This window comes from Typopeltis vanoorti, chromosome 15 (genome assembly GCF_054136105.1).
Source record: "Typopeltis vanoorti isolate ZY-2024b chromosome 15, IOZ_Tvanoo_1.0, whole genome shotgun sequence".
In the NCBI taxonomy this organism is placed as follows: Eukaryota; Metazoa; Arthropoda; class Arachnida; order Uropygi; family Thelyphonidae; genus Typopeltis; species Typopeltis vanoorti.
Genome location: NC_143563.1, coordinates 31,111,028 through 31,137,281, shown reverse-complemented (window position 1 = coordinate 31,137,281; position 26,254 = coordinate 31,111,028). Strand labels below are relative to the sequence as shown.

The 26,254-nt window shown below is 36.7% G+C and overlaps 1 protein-coding gene across 1 annotated transcript in view; it reads left to right on the top strand.

The window, feature by feature from the left end:
- The window catches only part of RpS18 (ribosomal protein S18), a 30,995-nt gene extending 19,104 nt beyond the window's left edge, over positions 1-11,891 (top strand). The window contains exons 4-5 of the mRNA XM_090405119.1: positions 3,238-3,431; positions 11,759-11,891. Coding sequence (XP_090261245.1) covers positions 3,238-3,431; positions 11,759-11,837 — 273 coding nt within the window. The 3' untranslated portion in view covers positions 11,838-11,891. The remainder of the gene's footprint in view (positions 1-3,237; positions 3,432-11,758) is intronic.
- Positions 11,892-26,254: the final 14,363 nt, after the last annotated feature.

The window sequence follows — 26,254 nt, the reverse complement described above, 5'->3', positions numbered from 1 at the left end:
AAATCCAACAGATATTTGCCATTATTATTAGCTTTGCTCTTTTCTCCAAATTTTCCCAAAATATTTTTGTATGTCTCACAATCATTTCCTACTCTGCTATTTAGATCCCCTACAAGGACCAACTTTTCCTTTTTCATTGTGTCAGTTGCTTTTTCTAGAGCGTCAAAAAATTCCTCCACTTCTACCTTAGTAGAACCTTCTGTGGGACCATAGGCACAAATAAGTCTCATTGTCCAGTTCCCCATTCTCATATTTGCCCACATTACTCTACTTGAGACTGACTGCCATTCAAGAAGATTAGCCTCGTATTTTGTGTTGAATACTATGGCTACTCCTTCTTTTCCTTGATTGTCATTGCCTGAATATAACATTTTGTATTTATTGCTTAGAAAGATCTCACCAGTTTTGGTCTTTTTTTGTTTCAGTCACCCCTATTATGTCGATCTGGTACTTATCTAATTCCTCAGCTAGCTCCATTTCTTTGCCATTCAGGCTTCTTAGAGTAAAGAGTAAAGAGCTGATATTAACACCTCCAATTTTGATATTGGGTATAATACCACTTTCCTTCATAATGCAATCCATATAGATAATGAATAACAGAGGAGATAATGTACATCCTTGTTTGACACCAGATTTAACATTAAACCATTTTCCTGTACTTCAATTCTAACTGCCGACTTACAACTCGGAGACTAAGTATTGCTTGATATGATGCCCCATTGACATCATATAACTGTAGCGTTTTGAATAGCTTTTCTCTTGGCACCTTGTCACATGCCTTTTCCAGACCTACAAAACTTACAGATCTTTGTTATAATCTCTTGATTTCTCAACTATTTGTCATAAAGTGAAAATCAGATCCTGACATCCTGTATTTGGCCTGAATCCAGCTTATTCTTCAAAAAACTTCCCTTCCACAATCCTCAATCGTTTCTTAATTATGCTTGCATAAATCTTATCAGGAACACTCAGTAGGGAAATACCTCTGTAATCTCACATTCAGTTTTTTTTATTTTTTTTTTTATATATATATATGGGTATTATGTGAGCTCTACTGCAATCATCTGGAATTCGTCCCTGTGTCCAGGACTTCTGAATTATGCAGTGCAGCCACTGTAAGACTTATACCTCCATACTTGAACATTTCTAGTCGACTTCTTTTCCTTCACTGCCTCTTTAACTTCCTGTATCCACCATGGAGTTCTCGTTTTTCTATCCTTGCAGACACTCTCACCACGTGCCTCTCTGGCTGAATCAATGTTTTCTTCAGGATTTGCCACTGAATCTTGAGGGTTTGGTTCCTGTTCTCGAGCATTTTTTATTCAGTAATGTTTGTGTATTTTAGTCTACAGTTTACCCACTTGACCAACTAGGCTGACAATTACCACAAAGTAATAATAATTCATATTAAGGGTACAAAACATGTTGGACACGAAGCTTGGAGAACAAGCTGGGTTTGGGACAAACGGAGGTTGCCAGCAATATGGAGAATGCTACATTTGGTTTGTATATCTGAATTACTAAAAGGTGTAAATATGGGAGCCAGCATATTTTCACCTTAATGAGCTATGTGAGAATTGTAAATAAGGACAAGAAAGAAGAGAATTTGTGACATAATTTCATGCCCACTGGAGTGTTGCCTAGTTAAACGAGGCCCAACATTGTTTTCGCCAGGGAACCTGGTAAACAGTGAAAAGTCAGCTACTGGAACAAATCCTGAAACACATCCCAACTCAACAGAGTTCTAGATCAGTGCTGTCAACCATAAGAAGCCTGAATGTCAAAAAAAAAATGGAGATAGCAGGGGAATTGGATAAGTTCCAGATTGACATAATAGCAGTGTATGAAACAAAAAAAAAAGACAATCTGGTGAGATTTTTCTGAGCAATAAATACAAAATGTTATATTCGGGTGATGACAATCAAGGAAAAAGAAGGTGTAGCCATAGTACTGAACACAAAATAGAAGACTAATATTCCTGACTGGCAGGCAATATCAAGTAGAGTGATGTGGGCAAATATCAGAAATGGGGGAAATAAACAATGAGACTTATTTAATGCCTATGGTCTCACACAAAATAGAATGTTCTACTAAGGTAAAAGTAGAGGAATTTTTTTAGGCTTTAGAGAAAGCAACTGACACAAAAAAAGGAAAAGTTGGTCCTTTTGGGGATCTAAATAGCAGAATAGGAAATGATTGTCACACATGCAAAAATATTTTGGGGAAAAGAGAAAGCTATTAAAAATGGCAAATGCCTGTTGGATTTCTGCTCAGGACATGGACTGGTTGTTACTAAGTACAGTTGATATTGAATATGGGCAGGAAGGAACTTAACATTTAGTTTGAAGAGCTGTGGATTATATTCCTTATAGGACTGTTCTAGAATGCAACAGTAAAAAGGATAAATAAGTTCTGTGGATGTGAAGTGGTGTTGAGAAGCTGCTGCATGTGTTTCAGTAGATATAACAAAGAATGAAGGAATTATTGGTGCCACTTTGGATGAACATTGAATGGAAGCATTTTGTAGAAAATGCAAGAAGCAGAAATTGTATGCTAGTTATAGTGGGTGGAGTGAATTGGTGAGATGGGTCATTAATCGGCCTAATTGCTTTCTTCTGTATTGAGCCAAGTAATTCTAGGGAGCTCTTGATACTGAATATGGGCAGGAAGGAACTTCACATTTAGTTTGAAGAGCTGTGGATTATATTCCTTGGGAGGACTGTTCTAGAAAGCAACAGTAAAAAGGATAAATAAGTTAAGAGCTTCACCCCAGATAGCAAAATATATTCAATAGTTGGGTGGATTTGATTAGTACAGAGTTAATAACTATTCTGAGGTGAAGTAACTCCTTTTGAAAGGGATCCTAGTTGTTTGGATGCTGTGAAAGCAATAGTTATGTGCCTGCTTCTTAGGAATGCGGTCAAAATCTGTGACTTTTCTCTTTATATTAATGTTTTAATATTACTAATAACCAGTTTTAGCTTTATAAGCTTATAAAGACCTTATGACAAATTCAGAAATGCTTTAATAGTAATAAAAGTAGAGATTAAAACATGATCTTTGCACTTCTGATTATTACTCAAAATTCTTGCCTTTTTTGTACACACTAATGCTATTTAGATTTCTGTGTAGTACTATAGTGACTATTAGATAAACTGCACTGATGTAGTGATTAGAGGAATGATATACAAGTTCAATTGTTTATTTGAAGTCCGTACTTAAATGTTTTTATTGCAGGTAGAGAAGTTGGTAACCATTATGTCAAATCCTCGTCAGTACAAAATTCCTGATTGGTTTTTGAATCGTCAGAAAGACATTAAGGATGGAAAATATAGTCAGGTAACTTCTAATGCACTGGAAAATAAACTTCGTGAAGATTTGGAACGCTTGAAGAAGATCCGTGCACATAGAGGTCTTCGTCATTATTGGGGGTATGTATCATTCATTTGCAGTTATTAAATATTTTTTATTAATACATGTTGTGTGAAATTGCTATAAAAGCCTTTCTTTATAAAAAAATAAAGCTTTGATCACATTAAATGCACACAGCAAATCATTTCATCATAGTGAAATGATGCGCAATAACTGGTAAAGACCCGGTTTGTGTTCATTAGAAGCAACATTATTTTAAGCTCACTCTTGCAAACAGTTCATTTTTTACATTAAAACTAGACATAAAGGACAACTTTTTTTTTCCCTTTGCATAGAAATTTGTTTCATATTGCATTATTTCAATAAATAACAATTTTTTTGTGTTTGGTGTTTGCATTGTCTAAATCAAATTCATACTGTGAATCAGCTGTAAAGACATTAAAGTCAGTTTTGTTAACAAAATGGGGGGGGGGGGACTGAGCTGAGTGGAGAGAAACCCAAGATAAACCAGCATGGAGAACTGCTGCTTGAAAAACAAGACAGAAGTTTATAAATACCCAACATAACCAAAACAGTGATTTTCTACTGAAGAGGATAAATTAGGGAAGAACACTGTAGTTAAGGTCATTAAACAAAAATGATGAGAAATCAAACCTTGCTGATGTTGCAGAGGATTTACGACATGAAAAGTACAAATGGAAACAGTAATGGATAGATCTAATTAGATATTAGATTTGTTCAATTAGGAAGTTAACTTGTTTATACCAATGCATCAGTTCTTCCTCTGCTGATTAATACACAGTAGCTGTTCATCACTTTCTTTCATACTGTTCTCTTATGTTTCCTGTTGCTTTCATGTACATTTTTCATGTTTTTTTACTTTTAATAGTTTTTTTCCAATCCTTTCTATTCTGTTTCCTACCACTTACTGACATCAGCTACAGTTTTCTCCCCAACTTTATCTCATTATGATGTTTAGTTGTTATTTCAGTATTGCCAGCTATTAATTCTTAAAGTTCAGTGCATGGAGGGAAGTAAATTATGGACCACTTGAGGGTGGGGGGGGGGGATATATGAGAGAGAGAGAGAGAGAGATTGCAACAGATGACCTGCTGAACTTTTCAAACCAATTTAGAATGAAGTTCAAGAAGCTGTTAGCCATCTGAATGATATTATCTTCATATATATTTCCTAGGAATGGAGTGCTAGATTATATTTTTTCTGTTATAGTTTTGTATGGCAAGCATCTTATACTTTCTTTTAACTAAGTTATTAATTTTAAAATCAGTAGACTTCAATAATTAATAACATGCCATAAACTGCTAATTATCATTTAATAATTCATCAAGTTCTTAAACGATATTTCAGATGAGGTGAACCACTTTAAAATCCTGTTTAAGACCAGATAGGAATGACACGAAATTTTGTGGTATCTAGTGATGTAGCTGAATGAACATTAATCAAGTTTCAATTCAAATTTCACATTTATAGATATTCACTTGAAATACAAAATGCATGCCAAAATTGTTTATTTTTGTAAGGACTGCTTCATGGGTGATGTTTAAAGAGCTCTTTTATATTTGATAACTAAAGTAATGTCATTAGAATTTTTATGGTTCTGCTGGTGTTGCCATGTGTTGACTCTTACTTTTCATTGGAACTTATCTTGTCTCCAGTAATTTTGTATTTTTAACCCATCTCTCTGATCCATATGTTAAAATTTGTTTCAACTGCTGGTTGGTATAATGCTAGCTTCATTTTTATGGTTGATGTTTATTGTTCTGTATAAATTTTCAGATTTTCCACTGGGTTTTATGGTTCCTGTTTTTAAACAATTTTTTTCTATAATAATTTCGATTCCTTTTAAAAATATTTACATCTTCACAATATGATACACTGATGTCTGCTTAATGTTCTAATACTTATGACATTGACCTTACCACAAATTTTCTTCTTTTTTGAAACACATTAAAAACATTTGCAGTCAAATCTACTTAACTGATTTTCCCAGGCATCTGGAATTCTCCCCCCCCCCCCCCAATTGCAGCAAGCACAATTTCATGTTGACTATGACATAGTGGGAAGTAAAGCAATAAAGCACAAGATGTTGCACCATAAAATAAATAATAAACAAATGTGCAATCCACTTCTTTACTCAAACTACATGTTTTTAAGCCACACTTTAAATATGTAGTAGTTTTTTTTTTGTTTCCAGTTATCACAAATGGTGAGTTTTGTCATATGAGAAATTTTTCTGGTAGCACTAAATATAAAAAAAAAAAAAAAAAAAGTGGAATAAAATGTGTCAAGAGACAAAATGTATTGATAGAACTGATTTATGAGAAGGCAAAGTTTGTGATCAAAAATTTGCTTAATTTTTCACTCTTTTACATCAGCATAATTTACAGTTCTTTATTTTAATATTTCTTGAAAAGATTATGAAAGCACTTTTTTACATAATCTTTATTAGAACATTGTATTCTAAAATCATAATAATGTATCATGATTTTATTTTTGGTGGGTTATCATCAATTTGTGCACATCTTTGGAATCTACCTACAATTCTACCTCAATTAGTCATTAACCTACAATAGATTGTAGGTTAATGACTAATTGATGTTCTGAGCAGAAATCCAGCAAGTCATTACCATTATTATTAGTCTTATCTTTTTTCTCCAAATTTTTCAATAACATTTCTGTAGGTCTGTGATACATTTCTACTCTTAGGTCTAAAACAAATTGTGTTAGTTTCACTGACTTGGTTTCTCTACTTCATGATTGGTTTCATTAGTAGAACCATAGAAACAGACAAGTGATATTTTTCATTACAATTTTGAAATTTGCCAATGTGCAATACAGTAAACCCTTGCCAAACGCGGGGGTTACGTCATTAATACATTGCACGCACTGCAATGTCTTAAATCTTAACTTTCTATGGAAAAAAATGCATTAGGTATAGTTCAAATTAAGAAGGTATGTATGTATAATTTAAACTAACCTAAATATTGTTGTAATTAAAAGGGAAAAATGAAACATGTTAATTGAAAGGATTTTTATTACTGCTTAATAAGTAGGTACATGATACAATTATTTTTTTAAAAAGCTAGTGATTTTTGCTTGGAACAATGACTGACGCAACTCTTTAAAAGTTAAAGGAGCATAGAGTTTTTCAATGCTTTTCATAGAGTGTCCTCTTCTTTCTAAATTTGGGTCAATCTCCATTGCAAAATCAGACAGTTCCTGTGCCTTTTTTTAACAATTCGTTTAACTTCTTGTAAGTTAAAGGCGCTTCATATTCTTCTTCACTATAGCTGCTTTCACTGTCGGCTGGTGTTACAAGATCATCCAATTCGTCATTCTCGATTAATTCTTTGACTTCTCCTTCTTCCATATCTGAAAATCCTTTGCCGCCAATTGCTTTTGCAATTTGTACGATTTCTTTGGCTTCATTTTCAGTCAATGGAAATCCTTTAAAATCATTGACAACTTCTGGCCAGAGCTGATGCCAGCAAGCATTCAATGTTGATGAATTCACTTGTTCCCATGCGAGTTTAATCATTTCTATGCAGTGGCTTATGTTGAATCGCTTCCAAAATGCCATTTGCCTGTCATGCTTTCCTTCATCTAGTGCTTTATTTGCAGACGTGTAAACATGCCTGATATAATAGGCTTTGAATGTTTTTATGATCCATTGGTTGGATTAAGGAAGTGGGATGAATAAAACCTACATTTGGATGCAATGTTGTGATGGCTTCAGCATTGTGTCCTGGAGCATTATCGAGAATTAAGAGAACTTTAAAGCACAGGTTTTGCTGTTTAAGTAATGTTTGACTTCTTTAACAGATGATCTTTTCTTTATTCTCTCATATTGCTCTTATGCTTGATTCGTTTATAGCTATTTCTCTTGCAAGCGATGAAACATGTGTACCATTTTTTAACTTATCTAAAATTTCAATTTCCTGAGGTAATGTCAAAACTTTGCATCTTTTTGCTGCTTTATCATCTTCATTCTTCCTCTTAGATGTCATATTGAATTTTTGAAATTGAAAGAAATACAAATGCAAAAGGAGAAGAGGATAAACACTGATAAAGACGTGATTACAGCTCTGCTAACGTGAGTGAAATGATCGCAACTCGGCCTGGGTCACTCAGCTAGCGGGCAGCGCCAAGCAGGGTTGCCGGCCGATGCTCTGCAACGTACCGCGTATGAATGAAATTCTAGCGTTGGACAAATTAAATTGAAACAATTAAGATAAAGCGCATGTGCAAATCCGCACTCGGCAAGGGTTTACTGTACTTGAAATTCCTTTTGTTCAAGAAGTTGCTTGAATGTTACATCTGTTATTTAAAAAGGATCTGAACTATATTAGGCTTTTTTCTTGATACTTAGTCCATATGGCATTTCTATAATTCTGATAGCTCTGTTTTTCATTAATGCTTAAATGCAAATAATGCATATCTACTCATCCATGACATGAGAATTTTTAGGTGAGTAAAATACTTAGATGTGGAGCATAATCATCAATTTTATTTACAGAATGCTGATTTGGCATTTTTTTTTTAATATGTTTATTACACCTAATAGGAAATGCATTACAAATGTTTGTTGATTTTTGACTAATTTTGTTATACTGCAACATGTACTATCTTTTTGTGATGTTTATTGTTCTATATAAATTTTCAGATTTTCCACTGGGTTTTATGGTTGCATATGCAGGTATCATAAAATTTTTGTTTAAAGGCATAATGCAAACTAACCAACTATTCAAATAAAGGAAATCTGATTTAGACAGCCTTTATTTGGCCTGGACCTGCCTTGTTCTTCTCAAAAGCTTCTTTTCCATAATTTTTCTTAGTCATTTCTAGAGTATATATACTTGCATAAATCTTACCAAGAACACTATTAAAATTGCTGTCATTCTCGCTTTCAAATTTTCTCTTTTTATACCTAGTATGAGAGCTCTATTCCAATAATCTGGAATTTGACTCTCTGACCAAGCCTTTTGAGTTATGCATTATAGCTACTGTAAAACTTCTGTGCTTCCATATTTGAGCATTTCTGGTTGAATATCATCTATTCCAGCTGCCTTTCCACCTGTCGGGTTTTTGATAGCTTTTCTACCTGATTGCATTCCTCTTGAATGTTTTTTTACCATGTTGTTGCAACTTGTTTCATTTAGCAGTCTTTCAAATTACTCCAGGCATCTAAAATATTTATATAGAATAAAATGAATATTATTGACGCATATGTAGCATGGAATCTGTCTTCAGTTTTCATGGCACCTTTAACATCTAATTCCTTTTTACAGTACTCTTTCCTCCATTTCTATTTTAATAGTCTCCAGAAATTGTCTATTTATTAATATTCATCTGTTATATTCTTATCAAAGCCAATCAGTCATAGACAAGAATTTGTCCCTAGTGGCATAAAAAAATAATTAAAATCCAAAATATTTCTGAAATCGAACCTACAGAAATGTTATGGAAAAATTTGGAGAAAACGATAAAATAAATAATATTCCAAGGAACAAAAATTATTGAAAGAACATTTGATTAAAATGTTATCCATCTTCAAGACCCACCTTTCCTAATTGGGTTGTGGGGACAGCAGCTGCAGGAGTGACTTCCGATGGTCACGATCCTCCACCACCAAGCTCAGGCATTCTAGTGGTACTCCCAGACGTGTCCACCCAAGGTTTTGGATATAATCTATCCAGTGAGTCCTTGGCCTGTCACATGCCCCCCCCCCCCCCCCCCCCCCGGCTTGGCAAAGAGGGCCTGCTGGGGAACCCTCTCTTGTGGCATCTGACCAGGTGCCCGTACTATTGTACGTGTGTTTTCAACACGGAGAAGCAGCGGTTGAGTATTTTGGGTTTCCCGAAATGCAGAGTTTCTGACCCTGTCGAGTCTTGTTAGCCCCACAACCCCTTGAAGGAACCTCATTTCAGCCACTTTGATTCGTGTCTGCATTGTTTTGGTCATTACCCAGCTCTCATGACCATAAGTGAGGATGGTGACACAGACTGTAATGAGACAGCCATCTTTGCCTTCTGGCTTAACTCCCACTTCAGTACTACTGAACAGCCAAGCTCCTACAACTGCACTTGCTGAGCCAATTTGAGTATCTAGCTCTTCCTCCCACTTTCCATCACTTGTGAATGTGGAACCAAGGTATTTAAACTTCTCCACCTGCCTCAGTGGGACTCCACTCATATGTAGATGGTTGTCTTCAGACCACAAATGTTTCAGTTTTGGCCACACTGATCTTCATCCCAACTTCTGCACGAACAGCTACAAACCTATCCAGGGTCCTCTTTAACTCATCTGTGGCAGAGCTAAGCAGAACTAGGTCATCTGCAAAAAGCAGACATCAGTGCTACATCTTCCATTTCTGACACACTCACTGCCTTAGCTGTGCCTATCAATCCAGTCCATAAATATTATGAAAAGGAGGGGTGACAGAACACACCCTTGACAGAGACTGTGAAAAGTTCAGACTTTGTGCTGTGTTTACCCTGACACAAAACTCCAGGCATTCATACAGGGACTTGATGACAGCTAAGTTGGCAATCCACTCCATACTCCTGTACTACTTGCCAAAGCTTATCCTGAGGAACCTGGTCATATACCTTCTCCAAGTCTGCAAAACATGTAGACATTCTTGGCATATTCCCAAGATTTCTCAAAGAAGTGAAGATTTGGTCAGTTGTGCTTCTACCAGGACGAAAGCCACATTGTTCTTCTTGGAACTTTGACTCAGTTATGCTCCTGCACCTTCTTTCAAAGCACCTAGCATGTATTTTCCCAGGCAGGCTGAGTAGAGATATGCCACAATAGTTGCTGCAATCTCTCTGGTCTCCCTTCTTGAAGACTAGTATTATTATGCCTGTCTGCCACTGCTTTGGTGTTCACCCAGCTATCCAACCAGCCTCATGCACTCAAGTCAGCCAGAGAACACGGTCTCAATTTCAGGCGGAATTTCATCATCACCAGCAGCCCTGCCCAATTTTAGCGATTTTATTGCTAAATGGACTTCTTCTGCTGTGAGACTAGTCATCGCCTTGATCTGCACCTCTTGGATGTCCACAGCTGCCAAGCCACCTGGGTTAAGAGGCTCAAAGTATTCCCTCCATCTGTGGAGGATATCCTTCTCGGTTGTTAAAAGTGAACCATCAAAGGCCTTTATTGCCCTTGCTGTGCACGATTTCCTCTTGAAGGTGGCAGATGGTCTGCCAGAATACCTTGTTTGTATTTGCATAGGATGAGTCTAATGTTTCTCCAAAGAATTCCCAAGCCCTTTGTTTTGTTGTCTTTACTGCTGCAGCAGCTTTTTGTGCATCGGTGTGCCGGAAACGCATCTCAGGTGACTTGACCCTAAGCCATGTTATGTAGGCCTCCTTTTTTACACGGACAGCTTTTTGGACCTCTAAGTTCCACCGAGGTGTCCTTTTCTCACTGCCCGTCGCCACACCGAGTCGTTTTTTGCTACAGCATGAGAGTGCAGAGGCAGTGACAGCTGTCACTCCTCCTCAACATCTGCAGTGTCTGGGAATCTCTGAACCTGAATGAGATTGTTATCTGAAATTCCTTCTCACAGCCTCATTTTCCAATGCCTCCCATTTCACACTGTATAGCTGCTTAGGTCCGCCAGCATTGATGGTAGTGTTTGGTTTCTGTAGTCATACATTGCAGACAACTAGGTGGTCGTCAGTTGAGTTCTTCCCCCTCTCCTCACACGAACGTCCAGCACTGAGGAAAATAGGTCTCCTGAGACTATAAAGAAGTCAATCAGGGACCTTTGTTCAAGTGTGTCCCTGTACTAGGTATACTTATGGACAAGTTTGTACAGCAGAAGTCCAATAATTTCAACCCATTCACATTAATGTCAGGATCTCTGTTCCTTTCAACCACCCCCTCCATGTGTGGTCATCTGTTATAACATGTGCATTGAAGGTCACCCATTAGCAGGACTGATTCCATGTCTGCCACCCTGTCAAAAGCAGCATCCACTTCATCTAAGAAGGCAGAGTATTTCGACTCCAGATTAGGTGCATAGGCTTGCACCACAGCCAAGTAGTGGTTTTTCATCTGGAGCCTTAACAGATATCCCCCCAATGGGATCCACTCAGCAATAGTGACAGCTGGGGGCTTGTGAGTATCCCCACACCCACCTGAGGGGTGGAAACTCTACTACACACCAGAGTAGTAAAGTTTCCACCTCTCATCCAGGTCGACAGTTCCAGAGCCTCTCCTCTTCCCCTGTCTTTGAAATTAAAATGTTATTTCAAAAAAATTTACTTTGACATTAAAAAAAGTTAACATATGCAACTAATATGCTTCTTTATTGTAACTGAAATGTTATCCATAATCTATTTCTATTTTATAGATTACGTGTAAGAGGACAGCATACAAAGACTACTGGTAGGAGAGGCAGAACAGTTGGTGTGTCTAAGAAGAAGGGTTAAAATATGTAACATAAAAATCAATTAATAGCAAAATAAAACATTTGAGAATCTGTTTGTTTGTAAACATAAATGTTCAAAATACTAAATCTTTCATTATTGAATTGAAATATAAATGAAATGGAATGAATTCACTTATGTGCAGCATTACTAGCAGTGTTGCACAAAAGTGAGCCTCCCAGTTAAATTTCCAAATACAGAAATTATATTTAAAAAAGAACTCCTTTAATTTCATAATGAATTTTTTGAAATTTTTATAGCATCATAAGCTTTTACACAGGGAGGGGAAGATGATAGATCTCTTATCAATCATTTAGTTTCCAGAATCAGCATCTGGATGAACAGTTAAATAAGCTTCCAGCTTTAACCTCTGGGAACTTTAATTTCACTAGACTCAACACTGCTTCAGTTTTGGAACAGATATACAAAATGAAAGTTCAAAAATATATTGCATATATTATTGGTAACCATCAACTAAAGGGTTTCTTCAGAGTTATAAAATCAACCCTGCACAGGTGATTGGATGAGTGTTTTAAGCCCTATACGTTCCAAGTGTCTTTCCTCAATCATGGATAATGGTTGATAGAAATATCTTTATTCATATTATCCATTTGATGTCTCTATTTCAAAACAAATGCTTATGGGGAATACATTCTACTGAACTAGCCCTTCTGTAACTCATAACATTTGATGGCATTTTTTTTTTTTTTTAATTTTGATAAAAGTATATTATTATATACTTAATTATTCATGCTACTGAATGAATTCAGAAATTGTTTATGTAGCTTTTTATAGTGAAATATGAAGGTGTTGAAAAATTGAGTCACCATGAAGGAATTAGGTGGAACCACGTAACTTGCACATTATTCTACATATTCCTTACGAAGTGTCATACGTTTGTTACAATGCTACTGAATCATTAGCAGTCCTGAGATAAAAAGCCTTTTCCTTTTGTTGCACAAAGCAGTCCTGAGATACGACTTCATTTGTGGTAAATTTTGTTCCTTTCAAGTGTTTCTTTAAATTTTGAAATAGGAAATAGTCAGATGGCGTCAGGTCTGGCAAATTGAGTCGGTGAGGCAGACCGACGTGAAAGCCCAATTCCTTCAGAGCTGTTGAACAAACTGCTGCTGTAACAGTTTCACTGTTTTTGAGATACTTGGTAAGGATTACACCATCCATATTCCAAAAACACAATGGCAAGAACCTTCCCCGCTGACTGTTGGGTATGGAACTTCTTTGGTGATGGAGAACCTTTTTGCATCTCCGCTCCATTGACTGTTTGGACATGTTTCATCAACAGTCAAAATATGAACCAAAAGCCATTGAGATGACAGCACACATTCTCTTTTGGTCAGCATTCAAACGTTTGGGGGACCTACTTCACTGAGATCTACGTTTCCATATGTTGGTGGATAATGATCCCAACTTGATCCCTGGATATCCCCAGAAGTCTTTGCAATCATGGCGTGTACTGCCTTGATGTTATTGCTGTGGAAGGTCTTCCTCACCTTGAGCATACTTGTCTCTGGATTCCCAGTTTTTAACTTGGTCACCCATCTGGCCACTGTTGGATATGCTAGGACACAGTCCTCTAAAGTCTCACCAAGTTTTGTAAATCTCAGTTACAGACTTTTCTTGCAGTACAAAAAACTTACAAAGGCTCTGTGTCTTCAAATTTCTTAAATCTCTGATGTCTTATATAACCTAAAAGAACAAATTACAGTTTGATGAAACATGGGGGGTTAAAAGGGTTTAAGATATATTTTCTTTCTTGTGGTTGTATCAGTTGCTTTAATATCATTTTTGTTCTAGGTGTTTATCATTAAAAGTTGAGCACTTAATTTTTGATACAGACATATAAAATTATTTATTATTATTTTATTATAATAAACTGATTACTATCAATTGTAAATATGAGGGTTTTTTTTTTACAAGTCTTAGTGTAACCTTGAAGAATCGCTGCATACTTGGGATGCATGTTTTGTGAGCAACCATTAACTTTTTTTTTTTCAAGTGCAAACAGTTAGTACTGGAGTTTGCACTTGATTTTAGAAGGGTTAGAAAAAGTAACCACTTTTTCTGTGATAGGTTTCTATTTGCAAATTAGTTGAAGGTTGGTGTTTTGATTGTATGCATATTGGCCACTGAATTAGAAACATTTTATGTACGGGCATGCATGCTCTTTGATTCCCTGCACATAGTTCGGTGAGATATGCTTTGGTCAATTGCAGCACACAGAAAGCTCTAATTTGTCCATACAAGCCTTCTCAGGTGACCTTGTTCTTGACAAAATGTTTTAGGACCAATTACAACTCTTAGCCAAGCAATGCGAGTTATTTTTTGCTGATTAAACAGTCTGGATATTTCACCTTTGAGAAACCAGTCAGTTCTGTTTTCAAAATCTTGGCCCATCAAACAGGCACCCACATTTAAGCTCTTGATCGAACTTCGAAAGATTTCTTTGTGCTTCCCATTGTGATCGACACTTTTGAATGAGCTGCAGCATTCTTAAGGTGCCTAGAGCATGTGACCAAGTATTTTGCATATATGTTGTGTAAGCGATGTTTATATAAACTCATGAGCAGTTGAATTAAAGATAGCTGGTAGCACCCATTTTCGCCTTGATGGTGGTGGCGATGCAGCATGGCATGGACTCCACAAAGCACTGGAAGCGTTGGGAAGCCAAATTGATCCATGACTGCTGCATAGCCTCCCACAATGCATGGAGATTGGTTGGAGCAGGGTCCAGAGATAAACACTCACTCACCACAGTTTGGGAGTGGTGGGTCAGTGCATTGTCTTGCTGTAGGTGCAGGAATGGGTGCACATGATCTGGCAGCAGGTCCTATATCGTTCGCCGGTGAGGGAAGATGGTAAATATACTAGGGGACCCATTTCATCCCATGTAAACAGTCCCCATACGAGGATACCGCCAGCCTGAACTGCACCCTGCTGGCACGAGGGATCCATCGCTTCATGTGCTTGGTGATGCACTCATACCCTGCCATCAGTTGTGTACCTCTACTCATCGGTCCAGATGACCTTTTTCCATGCATCAAGGGTCCAGTGGCGGTGTTCCTGCACCCATGCTAATCATTGTGTCTTGTGACGTGCGGTGAGCAGTAGTAACCTAGTCGGGTGGTGGCTTCTGTACCCATAGCGAGGAGATAGTTCTGGATGGTGTGGCTGCTCACACGTCATCCAGCATTGAATTGGCAAGTGAGCTGCGGCACTGGCCCGTCTATTCGCTGTTGCCATCCGAGCTAGCTGATGGCGTCCCCTGTCATCGACGCATTGTGCACCACAGCAGTTTTCTCTGGCGGCTGTGGTTTTACCAGATTCAGTGTACTCATGGTACACAGTGGCCCGTGAAAAGCCCAGTGCCTGCATGACTTCGGAGATGGAGTGCCCCCATACGTCTGGCTCTGACTGCGATCAAATTCGCTGAGATCTCGAGTCTTCCCCATTCTGTGCTCGACTATTACTCAGACGATCAATACAAGGTCTGACAACATCCCTGTCAGGTGCCACGTGGCACTATTCCATTCGCCAGGGCTACCACAGCACTATTTCGCCAACATGGCAGGTATCTCTTAATTCAACTGCTCATGAGTGTATATACAACTGCATAGGTTTCTCATTTAATGATCATGTTTATTATGTATTCACATTGCATACTGCACTGCATAGTTCAGAAGGCCTGGACAAAGGGACGAATTCCAGATGATTGGAGTAGAGCTCTCTCATAGTACCAATATATAAAAAGGGAAATAAAACAATGTGAGAATTAGAGGTATTTCCCTACTGAGTGGTCTTGGTAAGATTTATGCAAGTGTACTTAAGAAACAGTTCAGAAGGATTGTGAAAGAGAAGCTTGATAAAGAACAAGCTGGATTCAGGCCAAATAGAGACTATCAGGTTCAGATTTTCACTTTCATGAGAGAGAATTGAGAAATCATGGGGATATATAACAAGGATCTCTATTTAGGTTTTGTAGATCTGGAAAAGGCATATGAAAAGGTGCCAAGAGAAAAGCTATTCAAAACACTACAGTTGTATGCTGTCAATGGGGCATTATATTATCAAGGAATACTGAGTGTTTGAGTTGTCAGCATTAGAATTGAAGGAAGTATAGGAGACAAGGATATACATTATCCCCTCTGTTATCTATATGGATCGCATTATGAATTCAAGTGTTATTAAACTAGATATCAAAATTGGAGACAACTCAGCTTTATGCAGATGTTATACTTCTAAATAAATCTGCTGCAAGATTCCCTGACTAAGTGAATAACTGCTGTAATAGATATGGTATGAAGGTCAGCATTAAAAAAAGACCATGAAAATAGGCAGAAGCATTGAAAATATCGACTGCATTGTGAATGGAGAACCTATAGAACAAGTAAAACATTTTAGTTACTTAGGCACGATTTTTAGTGAAGATGGTAAATTAAATATGGAAATAGACAACAGAATCAACAAAGCTGGTATGGTAGGAAGTCAACTGAATGAATTTATATGGAATAAGAGAGAAATTAGTCAAAACACTGAATTAGCTGTATACAAGACAGTGTTCAAACCAGTTTTAACTTATGGATCTGAGAGCTGGGTCAGAAGTAAAACACTTTCCCAAAGACTAGAGATCGCAGATATGAGTCTCCTGAGGAAGATTAGAGGAGTGATCGGTGGCAATATCATTAAAAACGAGGATATATTAGAAAAGAAATTGACATTGTCAGCATCCAGGAATGCATAAAGTGGTATGGTCACTTAAGAAGAATGGGAGAGGAAAGATTAGCAAAAAAGTCTTCTCTGCCATGTTGGCAGGAGGAAAACCAAGATATAGGTGGATTGATACAGTAAAAAAGTGCCTTAGAAGATTGAAATATAAGATCTGATAATGTTGAAGTCTTAACAGGTAAAAGACTGATTTGGAGGAAAATTGTAGATAGGAAGTTAGTAATGATGTAAATTTTTCATGTATTACTATCAGATCCTGTACACCTCTTGAGGGTATATATCAGGAATTTGATGAGGATGATGTAAAATGTAATGAAATGAGAATTGTCAGAGTCTAGGAATGCTATTTTAAAGAAAATTCACTAATAATTCCACTACAAATTCTTTCTTTAGTCATTATCCTTGTCATTGTTAGCAAGTTGACTATCAAGAGACGAGATGAGACTGATTATGGTCCAGAATGCTTTGTTCTCCGATATTCCCATTTGTCCATCCTGGTGTGAGGAGAATGCACAGTAAGAGACTTACAAATTATGGATCGTGTGTGTTATTGAAATGCAGTGAAAGCTGTTTAAATAGCTACCAACAGTTTTCTAAATGATCCTTTATATGGGGGGTTACTTATTTTGTTCTATACACAATATAAATATTGACCATTTCAGTTAGTTTACTTACAGACTGGAGGAAAGTTAGCCAAACTTTTCCAGTGTCAGAACAATGGAATAAAGACCTAGATGGCAGGGGCGAATGCTGGTCATGAAATTTACGCTTGCTCTTGTTATTCAGGGAATGAGAGGCGTGATTGAAGTCTGATTAGCGGAATAATGTATTACTGAGCATTTAAAACTATGTACAGGTAATCCTCGTCTCGTATAACGGGATGTTAGGTTAGGCAGAAACGCTGCGTTATATATAAATCGTGTTATGTGAGTCTCAGATCACATAGAAAAAGTAGGGTTATGTTCCGAAATCGTTTTTATTTTTTTTTATTATGTAAACAACAATGATATATCCAACAAAAAATATATTTTTATTTAATTCAGGTAATTCATGTAAGTTAAGAAAACAAACTATGAAACAAATACATAGTATAAAAATTACAAATTGTACTTAAACTTCATTGCACATAATGCATAAATGTTTTAGGCAAAATAAAATAGTGCATATTTTAATCTTTCATAGCACGAGAATTTGAGGATTGGTTAATAAACACTGGTTTTGTCATGTAATTAATCACCTGATGCATTACTACAAAACAGTAGAGTAATTCTATCTTTGGAAACTTTGAATCCAGGAGCTGATCTTTCATTTTTCGAAATATAGGTGCGTTTTTGCACTTTTTTCCAATATGACCCTGATTCATCTGCATTGAACACTTGGTCTGCACTATAAATGTTTTTATAAACTTTGAGAGTTTTTTTGTTTAATAAGATTTCCATCCGTAGGAATTTTCTTTTGAGGTGCAATCTTCTATCGAAATCATTAGAGATTTCTCCATTTTTCTATTAGAATATCGCGCGCACGAGCAACGCGCTTTGCACTTATTGCTGACCTAGTAATAAACACTTTCTCGCATTTTATGTTCATTTTGTTTGATTGTTCGAATTGTTGATTCATTTAAATTCAGTCCCTGCAAAAACTGGTTTTTCTGCATTTTTCAACCGATCCAAGATTTTGAATATTTTTCTTCGAGAGAAATTAATTTTGTTTTCAATGTTGGTTTTTCCATTTCGTTGCAGTTTGTGGCCATTACTATAAAAATAATTTTTTACACAAAAGCAAGCATTACATATTGTATGTAATTTATCAGAAAATAAAGTGCTCAGCTTGAGATGAACACACTTATGATTTTTAATGCACTTTCCTAGCAGAAACGAGGACAGTTTTCAACAATAAACTTATTATTCCTGACACCTCCAAGGAGTCCGAAGACTCATCGCGGGAGGACACCTACAACTGTCTCAACCTCTACTACGAACCAACGCCATCTACCGCCCACCACCACTAGTTTTTTTTTTGTCAGTAAATCGCGTGTGTCCTTAAGGGCCGATTTGTCTGTATGCGGGATGAAAAACCCGAGTTTCCGGGAGAAAAAACCCTGCTACCGCCGTATGAGATCGGCTAACTCACCTTCGATTGAAATCGTCCAGATAAAGATTCTCGTCGCGACTAGAATCGAACTTAGGCCTATTCCAATCGAAGGGCGCAATGTACCGTCGTTCTTCCAATTGCGCTACGTAGGCTTATATGGTAAACAATTGAGGTACGTGCGTGCTAAAGGGTATTTTCCCTAATATAAATTCGCTACTTATAATTGCATGCAGGATACAGGCAGACACAAATTTAACGAAGATAAAATTTGATTTTTAAGTCGCGCGGTGAAAAACATGAAAAGATAAAAGGTTACTATAATTTGTAGACCGTGTTGTATAAGTACCGCGTTCAATTTTTTTCAATTTAGCTACTTGGATACAAATTGAAAAATGTGAATATGAACTGGTCAATATCATCGTCATAAAAAGTTGGTTGCAACTTATTTTTCCCAAGCAACATGCATACTTGTAAAGGCTGGCTGAAGCTCACTGGCTAGAGCTACTTTGCGTATGGCCCGAAGCAACAAGGTGAAATGACATTGAGGGAGCGGAAATGGCTATGTGCACGTATGAAATCACGGTGCTGAAGCGAGGACCTGGATGCTCCCACAACCGAGCAAGCCAAGGTAGCTTGACTACGTCGGCCTTCGATACACAACGCAAAACTCAATTATTGCCGCGCAAGCTTAAAACGTCTGCTGTCTACAAAAATAAAAGCCTAAGTGGGATGCTTATAAATGCATGCATTTATTAACAAATAAATATTACTTCTTTCACAATTAATGAGCTTGCGCAGCAAGCATGGAGAATTCGCCACTGCTAGAGGGACTGAAGAATGACATGGCAATATTGGAATTCCGGTAAAAATAATTTGGAGAAAAATTTTGGTAGATGTTATTAATAATAGAAACTACTTGTATTATCACAATCCCCTCTGTGCATATAAAATTTTAATATTAAATTTTGAATTTGAATTAATAAAGATTAATGCAAATGAAGGCATATTTATAAACTCACATTCTTACTTGTGAGTATATGTGTCTCATAACTTCCATAGTATTAATAACCATAAAGATTTGCATGTCCATTTGTCCTCAATATGCACTCAGTTTGTAATGATTAGGGATGGATTCTAGGTGTCAACTGATTTCCATTATTATACAATGAAACTTGTGGAGTATTTATGACTAAACAAACACGTACTAACCACGGTAATAAATTTTAATAAGTAAATATTTCATCCTAAGTATCTTAGGACATCGTCAGTACAGTTAATTCAAACAATACTAGGAATAACATACAGTTAGGCGAATGATTACAATGGAATCCCAATATGCGTGTTATAGAATTAAATTAAAATATATCTGGAGGGAGAAAAAAATATATTGATTACATTAAAATAAGATAACATATATAAAACATTATTTTACACAATTTTGTATGACAATTTCCCGTACTTTAGGAATAGCAAGAACGTCATTACGGTTTAGATTTGGTCTGTGAAGTAGGGCTTCAGCACTTTCTTTATACAGGGTGTTCGGGATAAATTTGACAGTTTCGTAAGGAAAAAGAAAATCTTTGTATCTATTAAATTTAATGAATTGACAAAAAAACATTACAGGCAGAGTTAATTACAATACTATCAACAAGATTTACTCAAAATAACCACCATTAGCATCGATCACAGCTTCAATTCTGCTTCGGAACCTCGAACAAGCTGATGCTACAGTCTCCCTGGGAAGGGCCGCAAAAACTGTTTTAATTTTATCCATTAACTGGGCTTTTGTATTACTGGAAGTGCGATTGGTGTCTTTTTCAACTGCGCCCCATACAAAATAATCCATGGGGTTAAGGTCTGGGGAGTTTGGAGGCCAAACATTTGGACTGGTGAAGTAGAAATTTTCAGACAACCATTTTTGACTTTTCCCAGAGGTGTGGCAAGGGGCCGAATCCTGCTGCCATACATACGGCCTACCATTGGCTACCCTTGTTATCCAGGGCTTGACTACAGTTAGCAACTCCACGAACAATGCCCGAATTCCAATGCCAGGGTTCTTCAACACCTGTTCCTGCAGATTTGCGAGGAATTCTGCTGTACGAACGCAATCAGATCGTCTGCTAGGGATCTTTCTTCTTGCTACATCCTCGTAGTCACCATTGCAAGTCTCTAGTTCATGCCTGATTGTTTTTACTGTATTCAGGGAGCATTGGGCAGCAGTCGTAACATCCTTATTTTGATGGCGGGCACGAATCATCATGATACAAGTTATTCTCTTCCATGATTCAGGTGGGTTCCAGCTATCCATCCTTTCTGACATCTTGTATATGAATGAAGAAGGGTCCAAACTTTTAAATGAAGAGAAGTGTTAATTTATCCCGAACACCCTGTATATATATATAAACGTTCAAAAAAAAATGTTCACGTTTGTTTTTATATATATATATATATATATATATATATAAACAAACGTGTACATTTTTTTTTAATAATAAAATTTGGGTGATGAGTTTCCCAGTCTTTATTATGAAATCTATGTTCTGCCTGCAATCATCGAAGTGGGGGGGGGGAGAGTTTTCTAAGAATACTGTGACAGTCCAGTAATAAGATGCACTTAGCTTTAACTATACAGAACTAGGTTGAGCACTAAAGAAATAGTTTGCTACAATGAATCTCAAACTAGCATTTGTGTTACATATATAAAGCTTTAAAGTCACAATGTGCATTTTTCCTTTAAGGACTGTCCTTAAAAGCATCTCAATGCCATGTTTATAAATTTCTTTTGACAAATATTTTGGATTGATTAATTTCACTTTCTGAGATTTGTTAAGTAGTGTCAAACTTTTTGAGATGGAATGTGGTCTTATGAATAATTCGTAACCTGATTGCACATTGGCTAGGGAACATAATGCATCTCCTGATTTATGCTTCTGGTTTTGCCAAAATTATGGCAGTGATGTATTATGAATAAACAGCATCATGGTAAATGGTTAATTTCTTATAATGAGGAATGTATGGAGACACAACACGTTAAAATAATTACTTATCGTTAAGAAAGTAACTTTCTACCTTTGTATTGAGGTCATCAGGAAAACATATGTACACAATATAAGCTTACATGACACTACACAAAATAGTGATTATTAGGGACAAGATAGTGAGGAAGTGAATGGTTCTTCCCTGAAACTTCCAGTCCATAGACTTGATGTCCTGCAATATCTTTTTGTATATTGCAAAACCCATCTAGAATAGACTGATGAACAAGAATTCCATTCTGTATGTTAGAGACACCATACTGGCGATGAAGATGTACTTCTAACAACTGGCAAAAACTCATCACCAGTTGGTTGAAGTACTGTACAGAGAACAAATGTTATATATCTCGTCAAAAATAGGTTTGGGTTTCGTGTAATGCTCTTGCTAATGGTGCGAAAGATGTCCACAAGTAGAGGGTAGTTACGGCGATACATCCGGGAAGTTCTGGACATTCTTGCACCTCTGCTAAATCTTGCATCCAGTAATTTTTCATTTTTTTGGTCTGCTGAAGAACACTTGGCTATCAGTTCATGTGCAACAATATTTTTGGAAAAAACCCTCGTAATCCATACTTTATTTTTCCAATTAATAATGGCAATATAGAAGATAAAATTTTCCCTGTGTGCTTTTTAAGAATGAATCTGAATACAACATATTCATGATCTTGGATCCTTTTAACTCACTGTTCTGTACTGTGTGCAGTGGTGCACTCGGGATTTAATCTTGGGAGGAGATGCCGAGTTAAGTAGATTTGAGAATACACATTACATACGACCTGTGACTGAGCATCTGCCAGTGATCGCCAATATGATACCCATGATCTCCTTTGGCTCGGCTCTGACGAACGAAGTAGCGCTCGGTCCGACGGAACATTGAGTATCTTACGTTATGATTAGCTATAAGACCGTACCCCACTAAGAAATACAAATTTCAAAATGTATTCATAAGCATGGATCATGGCCGTTGGTTAACATGGTATCTTTTTGGAACAAGGTAGCATCGATCAACACCGAACCATTAACATGTATGGAACTTCATTCGACCTCACTAGTAGAATTGAGTGGTTTTGTTAGTAAATTTAAATTGACGAAAAAGAGCAAACCGAGATGTTACGTTCCTGGTTACGAAAGGAACTGTGTGTAGGGGGGTCATTTTATAAATATATATAATTTATATATATACAGGGTGTTCGGGATAAATTTGACAGTTTCGTAAGGAAAAAGAAAATCTTCTTTGTATCTATTAAATTTAATGAATTGACAAAAAAACATTACAGGCAGAGTTAATTACAATACTATCAACAAGATTTACTCAAAATAACCACCATTAGCATCGATCACAGCTTCAATTCTGCTTCGGAACCTCGAACAAGCTGATGCTACAGTCTCCCTGGGAAGGGCCGCAAAAACTGTTTTAATTTTATCCATTAACTGGGCTTTTGTATTACTGGGAGTGCGATTGGTGTCTTTTTCAACTGCGCCCCATACAAAATAATCCATGGGGTTAAGGTCTGGGGAGTTTGGAGGCCAAACATTTGGAATGGTGAAGTCGTAGAAATTTTCAGACAACCATTTTTGACTTTTCCCAGAGGTGTGGCAAGGGGCCGAATCCTGCTGCCATACATACGGCCTACCATTGGCTACCCTTGTTATCCAGGGCTTGACTACAGTTAGCAACTCCACGAACAAAGCCCGAATTCCAATGTCAGGGTTCTTCAACACCTGTTCCTGCAGATTTGCGAGGAATTCTGCTGTACGAACGCAATCAGATCGTCTGCTAGGGATCTTTCTTCTTGCTACATCCTCGTAGTCACCATTGCAAGTCTCTAGTTCATGCCTGATTGTTTTTACTGTATTCAGGGAGCATTGGGCAGCAGTCGTAATATCCTTATTTTGATGGCGGGCACGAATCATCATGATACAAGTTATTCTCTTCCATGATTCAGGTGGGTTCCAGCTATCCATCCTTTCTGACATCTTGTATATGAATGAAGAAGGGTCCAAACTTTTAAATGAAGAGAAGTGTGTGTTAATACATGTAACTTACGGAAAAATATAATTAATTATAAATATGTCAAATTTATCCCGAACACCCTGTATATATATAATTTTCGATAAATTTAGAACTTTATTGACCTTATTTACAATTGAAAACAATATTTGTAAATAAGAGAAAAAGATTTATAAATTTATCGAAAAATTATTAAAAACTTGCTTATCAATTCAGTTCGCACGCAAAACAAATGAAACTCAGAAAACTAAAACAGCGTTCTACTGAACTAGTTGACACAATACCCAAACACGGCTTTAGGTGCTATTGTCTCAGAGCTCGCCTTCTGAGCGGTTTAAAACTACTAGAATGCTCACAATTTGACCCGCTGTTCATCTTTTCGAAGGTGTATGTACTTTGAACACAAAGAGGATTTCTTCGGGTGCAAATAATCAAAGTAGTAGACAAAACAGGACTAACAAAAGTGACAGCTGTTATGCAGTTATACAAAAGAGAGTGATGTTATTATTTATTTTTTTCAATTTAAAAAAATTATTGTTCCGAACATTCTTGACTAATGAAGGGTAGGATGTATTTAGAGAAGTTAATACTGTGGTAAATATTTAGGATCTGCTATTTCCAAAGATTCCCTGCCCTTTTTTTTTCTGTTGTATCATAGCAACGGTGTTAGAGTTCTGCTTTATTCCATAAAACATGTCTCATTTGCAAAGGGCCTTGTGGATCAACTGAAGAGAATACATATGATGACAAAGCTGAGGCTTCACCTCTATGGTATTCAATATCTCGAACGGGTTCTTCAATGCATTGTTCAGTTGATTTTACTGTCTGTCCATGGTAAAACGAAAGTCGCCCCATAGCCGATAAACACCGGGATATTGAAGTGGGCTATGTCGAAGTTTTGTGGATCTTAGTAATCATCTCATCTTGATAAAGGGGTTAAATATTATTTTGATTTTATATTCCTTAAGTATTTTTGCTAGTTTTATGGAGAAACAGCTAATATACGGGAGATGAATCCACTGTTTTCTTCTGCATTAGAAATTTCTCTGATCTCATGTCGGTTGAGTTGTCTGGAGATGGTGTACTCACTATGGCTATTTTGAAGGAAAGTGTTTCTTAAATGTTGAAGTTCTTTGAAGCCAATATATTTGAAGATCATTATAAGCTTAAAAAAATCAAAATTTAATCAGTTTTGAATTTTAATATTATTAAAATATTTATTAAAAAAAACTATCTTTTAAAAATGATTATGTAAAATTAAAATTTTGCTCATAATCTAATAGCAAAATTAAAAAAAAAATCTGCTATATATTATTATCTGAGACCTTCAGAGAGTCAAGGACTCATCGGTGGAGGCTATAAATCACCCAAACTGGCTGTCATACATTCCTTTAAACTAGCACTAGATGCACTCACTCAAAAGAAAAATCATTCCTCACTAACTGCTCTGTGGTAGAAAAACCTAGGCTCTTACTCCTTTCTTGACTTCGGATAAACTTAACTTCCATGGATGCCACCGTGTTCTCTCTCTCCTCATCTTCTATATACCGAAAATTTTCAGACACTCTCCTATAACACCCATTCAAAAGTTTATAGACCTCTATCATATCACCCCTCTTTCTACTGTTCACCAGAGTCCGTAATCCACATACTTGCAATTTGTCTTCATAATCTAAATCCCATAATCAGGATATAATTTTTGTAACTTTGCACCCTTTCCACAGCTTCTTTATCCCCTTAGAACGCAGGAGATCAAATCTGCGCACAGTAGTCCAGGTGTGATCTTATCAAAGCCTTATAAAGAGCTAAAATGTCTTCCTTATCCTTAGGTATCATGGTTCGCTTCAACATCACAATTATCCTCTGAGTTGTATTTATAACTTTTGCTATGTGATCTTTTGATCTTGAAATTCCAATAAGCCAAGAAGTCTCGCCTCCTCAGTTTCTTGTAGAATAATCCCACTATTCTACAAGAAACATCGTATGCCGCTGGAAATCTCCTCATGCCAAAGTGAATAACTTTACACTTATGAACATTAAACTGATAGCCATTTTCGTTTGCCTAAATTTTTAGTGCTGAATATCAGTGGCAGCTCGTGGCTTGAAATCGTAAGGGTGCTGCAACTACTTTCGAAATATACATACTCACTGTAAATACAGTGTATACGTGTTTGGATAAAATATTAAAATTATGTTAAAAATTAAAAAAAAAAAATTAAAATACATTGTTTAAAGACATGGAAAGATATTTTTTATTATCGACAAAATTATACAGTCTAGTATAATTCAAAATTACTTAAAAATAAAATCCATTCCTTTAATTGTATAATTAAAGTAATAGATGGATTTAAATTTTTTGGGCACTATGAACAGTCTACTACTAGCGCAAACTGCATATAAACAACAGTGGAACTGCGCGACGGACAGTGCCGCATTACGCTAATAGCTCGCATCTCACTATGACGTACATATGCTTGCGCGCGCAGCAATATGATACTGTGGTAAACACAGTACTGCTAGCGTCCTTCACCCTCCTAAGT